The 5,779-nt window shown below is 34.7% G+C and overlaps 1 protein-coding gene across 1 annotated transcript; it reads left to right on the forward strand.

Annotated features, from left to right (window-relative positions):
- Window positions 1-264: 264 nt before the first annotated feature.
- On the forward strand, window positions 265-4,696 carry LOC149215303 (uncharacterized). The gene is made up of 2 exons (XM_089391071.1): window positions 265-3,832; window positions 3,969-4,696. The coding sequence occupies exons 1-2, from the start codon at window positions 2,003-2,005 to the stop codon at window positions 4,317-4,319; spliced, it is 2,181 nt and encodes a 726-aa protein (XP_089247197.1). The 5' UTR covers window positions 265-2,002; the 3' UTR covers window positions 4,320-4,696.
- The last annotated feature ends 1,083 nt before the right edge of the window (window positions 4,697-5,779 follow it).

Genomic DNA, 5,779 nt, shown 5'->3' on the forward strand with positions numbered 1-5,779 from the left:
GATAAAAAGGATTACATATTTGTCATAGTTAACCCCTTACATTCTTGAAGAAATTAGACATTTCTTTAGTAAATGAAAAAATAACATTTTATTTTTAATAACAAAATTATTTAATTTTTAATTATATATAGAAGCATTAAGTAATATAAAATAGTTATTTAAATTTATGTTAAACTTTTTAAGAATATATATATATATATATATATATATATATATATATATTTGTTAAGTTGTTTGAATTTAAACCCACTTAGGGGCATCGAAGTCGTCAAAATCACTTGGGGATCGCACAGGTCTAAGCCACACCAACCTTTAAGATGGTTGGATTTTGGCCCACGGAGTTTCAAACCGGTGATCTTCACATCAAGGAGTAACTTAGTTGTATACCCCATCACCTTCTACCCATGTGGGGAAACCGGTGATCTTCACATCATTGAGTGACTTAGTTGTATATCTTCACATCAAGGAGTGACTTAGTTGTATACCCCATCACCTTCTATGCACTTGGGCAAAATTGAAAATATTTTATTCACAAGTAATATTCAAACTTTTTTGTTATTTATTTATTTATTTATTTTGTGATTCCCTTATCAACAAGTAAGTTAAAGTTTTTTTTCGGAAGAAAAATCTTAATTTTCTTTAAAGTTTATGAAAATTACATTATGTATATGCATTGTAGTGCATTCAATATAAGGTTGATATAGCGAAAAATGATCAAAATATGTGACCTCAAATAAGATCCCTTTCCTTGTTTGAAAAGTAATGTCTATTAGCAGTTATAATATTAACAAAAAGAGAAACAAATGTATACTGGTTCCTATGTAAGATCCCTTTCCTTGATTTTTATTTTTACAATTGTCTACTGATTCCTATGCCTCACACTTATATTATTGATGGATTTGCCTAGAGAACCAATGAAAGCTTCCATCAGCCCCTGTTGCCTTTAGCTGGTCTCTTGCCTTTTACTAACAGACCTGGAGCCTATTCTAGCTTGAAAGAGCATTACGATGGACATATAACGTACGGAGTTGTCTCCATCTTTTTATAGCCTTTAAACTCTTCTTTACCTGTGAGTTTTCTATTCTTATCTGACATAACTACTTGTGACCTTTGGGAAACGTTTCAACTTTCTCTTGTTGGCATAGTAGCTACAGAGAAGGGTATTGCGTTTATGTTTCTCGAAGATACCTCTGCAAAGTCCATGAGTTTGGAAATTTTCATTTTAGCGAACCTATTGGCTTTAAACCTAGCTGCTTTTTTTGCTTGACAAGTCATCTACATGGGTTTTCTTGTAATGTACAAGTTATACATTAATTTGTAGTATGTACATGGGTTTTCTTGTCATGTACAAGTTATCCAATTAATGTATGGAATGGAATACTGTCAAATGTTCTTGGTATTTGCACAGTCATTGTTGAAAGCTTTATGGTTCATCTGCTTGAGTGATAGTAATGATGTGTTCTACTGCGTCATGGGAGTAATGACTGTGCTGAGAAACTTCCAAAATAAAGAAAGGATAACAAAAAAACACATTGTAGAAATATAAATAAGATAATAAGATTATTATAGAAAATTGTTGAAATATTATTATTAAAAGAAGATATGACAAAATGGCAGAGTCAGGAAGACGTCCCCTGAAGAAATTCTTTTTGCTGACCAAACAATAAAAGTCCAAATCATGTATATATCCACTAGGGTACATGTAGCTGTTATATAGCTTCATGTCCAAACATAAGCATAGTTTAATTGTTTTACATTTTAGTCTTTTTTTGGGTATATTTTCCAGTTAATTTTTCCTAAAATTTGGTAGGTATCTGTTGGAATTATAACTTTAAATTGTGTAGTCTGCACATTCCAAGTGTCTCAGGATTAAATTGTGTCTAATTAAGTGTCAATTTTTTATTTTATTTTCTGTAACTAATTTTCAAATATAAATTGTGCAGATTAAAATTTGTTGCAGAGGAGAATCATTTATTTCTTATTCCACTCATTTCTCATTGCAATGGAAGAAAGTTCATCAATGTCACAAAGTAGACCACCCCTTTCCCAACAAAAATCTTCCATAGAGGCATCCAAAAAAATCCAAAACAAAGAATATCAAGAAGCAAAAAAAGCCTTTGAGGCAAGGTTATGGGCAGCTGTGAAATGCACTCAATCTTACAGCGGAGGATCAAGTGGATCATCTGGTTCAAAGGTTTGGTTGTGCCCTTATTGTAAAAAACATAAATCAGGGAATGTAGGAAGAGTTCGATGGCATTTACTTGGAATGGGGAAAAAAGAACAATCAGCTTTATGTGACAGTGTACCTAAAACAGAAAAAGCTTCTCTAATTAAGCAATTTAATGAACTTGAAAAGCTTAGACATATTGTTGAAGGTTCAGTTCAAGCTAACAACAATCCTAGTGGACTGACAATTGGTGGTCCACACTCTTGTTCTCAACATCAAGTTTCTGTTTCTCACCTTCAAAACTTATGGGATGTAAAAGGAAGGGGAAATCTCGATGCATCCATTGGACGATTTTTTTTCGCAAATGGCATATCTTTTAATGTTTGTAGGTCTCCTTATTGGAAAGAAATGGTAAGAGATCTAGTTAACAATGCTCCTAAAGGTTACAAGCCTCCTAGTTATGAAAAGATGAGGACAACTGTGTTATCTGAAGAGAGGGCTCGGGTTGAAGCTAGACTTCAAGACATTAAAGATAGTTGGAAGGAATCTGGAGTCTCCATTGTCTCAGATGGTTGGACAGATGTTAACCATCGTCCCCTTATCAATATTTTGGTTTCTAGTCCAAAAGGAGTTATGTTTTTAAAATCCTATGATACTACAGGAAAGACAAAAGATGGTCCATATCTAACAGGTCTCCTCAAAGAGGCAATAGAGGAGGTTGGTAGAGAAAACGTGGTCCAAATTGTTACAGATAGTGCCTCAAACAATATCCTTGCTGGTGGGTTGATTGAGGATGAATATCCAACAATTTTTTGGACTCCTTGCTCTGTGCATTGCTTGAATTTGCTCCTAAAAGATATTAATAACATTGCATGGATTGATAAAACTATAACTGAAGCAAAGATGCTACAACACTTTATTATTAATCATGCAGCATCCATAGCAATGTATAGGAAATATGCAAAACTTCAGCTTCTTCGATGTGCCGAAACTAGATTTGCATCTGCTTTCATTATGCTTCAACGCCTTATTAAAATGCATCAATCTTTGAGAGAGATGGTGGTATCAATGGATTGGCAAAGGTGGAAGGGTTCTCATACTGGGGATGGCCCAAAAGTTGAGGACATTATTATTGGTCTTTCTTCAGAGAATTTTTGGAGGAGAGTGGAGGATATTGTTACCCTTATTACACCTATTGTTTCCACCCTTCGCATATTTGATAGTGATCAACCATGCTTAGGGGATGTCTTTGAGAGCATGGATCAAATGAGAGAGATGATTCATGACATAATGGAAGATGAAAATTCTAGGATTGACAAAGACACCAGAAATGAAGTGTGGGAACTTAGTTTGACAAGGTGGAAAATGCTTCACAGCCCTCTTCATTCAATTGCATTTTTACTCAATCCTAAATGGTTTCATAAGAAACCATCATCAGATGTAGAGGTTATGCAAAACTGGAACACTTTTATAAGTAGGTGTTATAATCGTCAAGATCGCACTGCTTTACGGTTTGAGTTAGGAAAGTATTTGAGATCAGAAGACCACTTTGCAAATGAAGATTGTGCATACAACAGACAACAACTTGGACCCATCGACTTCTGGATACAATATGGTACAGGGACCCCCTTGCTTCATCGTTTGGCTATCCGTTTGCTTTCACAGGTATTCTTAACAACAAATACCTTTAATGTATTGATTTATTGTTTAAACAATTAATTCTAAAGCTCATTTTAGATTATTTATCTTATAAGATTTATTGATTGACTATGACTAACATAATTTTAATTTTATTTTATAGGTGACTAGTTCCTCTGCATGTGAAAGAAATTGGAGTGAATATGCTTTCATCCATTCAACGAAGAGGAATCGCCTAGGCACAAAAATGGCACAAGATTTGGTGTTTGTACATTCAAATCTACGTTTGTTATCTCGACAACAACTAGAATACAAAACTGGACCCACGAGAATGTGGGATTATGGTGGTTCACAAGATGACGAAATTGATGAGCTTCCACTTGAGGTGCTACAAGACAATGCTGAAGACATGCTTGATGATACCATGAAGTCTATTGACCAAAATAATTCTTTTGGAATTGGCTCAAGCTCAACAACTATTCCAGAAAATGAGCTTCAAAATCTAGATTATTAGGTTTACTTGCATTTTGATATGAATTGTTGAAAGTGAATTTAGAGATACATATATATTCAAAAGAACAAATTTAATTATTTATATTTCAAATCTCTTATTCTTATCAATGTTTGCTATTTTCTTGGAATTAATGATGGCTAAATTTTTGGATCTAAAAAATTATTATTTCTTTTTTAAAACTAAATTAGTATTTACAATTGTTTTTTACAATTTCATGAGCAAAAACATTGCAGGTTTATGATTAATGCTTTGTTTATATTGTTCACCTTTAATATGGTGTTTTTCTCTCTCCTCGTTTCTTATATGCGAAACCTCCAAACTTCGTTTCTCGTACCGTTCTCGTTTCCCGTTCCGTTTCTCGTTTCTCGTTTCTGGTAACATAGGCATTGTCAAGCTTATTTTCCCCAAAAATAGGGTCATAGCACTCATCCGCCTCACTCATTCGCCTCTAGAGTTCCTCTAGAGAGGAGGCAGATGAGTGCTATGACCCTATTCTTGGGAGAGACCTTTTGACTATTGTACGGAGAGACCTTTTGACTCTTGGAAATCAAATCTCTTTCATCGTTCTCCTAAAGCTACTACAGTGGAGTTGATCAACCCGACCGTTGATGTGCAGGAGAAGCTTATGGATTTGTCGAAAGTTATATCAGCTCCACTGACCGTTGATGTGCAGGAGAAGCTTATGGATTTGTCGAAAGTTATATTGGATTGGTTCAACCCCTTGGACCAAAAATAACATGATTAAAGCAATGGTCGTGTCTTCATCATCATCATCTTTTGGGTTTCTTGCACACTGCAATTGCATCTGCACCTTTGAAAGAGCATGAGTCTGTCATCTTGTCATCTGCATGAACTGTTGTGGAAAGCAGTGCATTGTAAAGCTCAAGACAAAAGCAAAGCAGGGAATGACGCCAAAATAATCCCTCACGCAATAGAATTAAGAAATGTTGGGATCATATTTAAATCAAGGTAGGGAGGCATCAATGAGATTGGGTTTGAGAAGGGCCACCATTTTTCTTCCCCCAATCCGTATCAACCACACTACGGAGATAGTACTCTGGAACTTAATCGCTTTAGAGATGTGCAAGCCATCTCAAATTAATTACGTGAGTATTCCATATGGTGGACATTTGGACACATTTGGGGTATCCTCGTTCCGGAGCTGTGCGGTTCTCCTGTTCTGAGAAACTGCAGCGATCAAGTATCAGGTGAGCCGTTTTTATCTATATTCTCTAGGGTGCATTTCGGAAATTTTATAAAATATATGAATAACTCTCCATTGTAGATTTCGGAAATTTTCTAGAAGTTTATGAATAAGGGTAAAATTAATTTTATTTATCATATTCCAAAATATTTGGAAATCTGCAATCAATTTAAATTGAACAGTTGTAAAGCAGTCCTTGCACATAAGGTTCAAATGCATTTATTTAGATTTTATAGTTTCAAACTACTAAAAACGT

This window comes from Pinus tabuliformis, chromosome 1_1, assembly GCF_031772625.1.
Source record: "Pinus tabuliformis cultivar Carrire ecotype Pingquan chromosome 1_1, CPIR1, whole genome shotgun sequence".
NCBI lineage: Eukaryota > Viridiplantae > Streptophyta > Pinopsida > Pinales > Pinaceae > Pinus > Pinus tabuliformis.

Bases quoted from the DNA above. Each gene is read 5' to 3' on its own strand.
- LOC149215303 (XM_089391071.1), top strand. From the start codon at position 2,003: ATGGAAGAAAGTTCATCAATGTCACAAAGTAGACCACCCCTTTCCCAA. The intron at 3,833-3,968 runs GTATTCTTAACA...TTTATTTTATAG, and splicing joins CTATCCGTTTGCTTTCACAG to GTGACTAGTTCCTCTGCATG.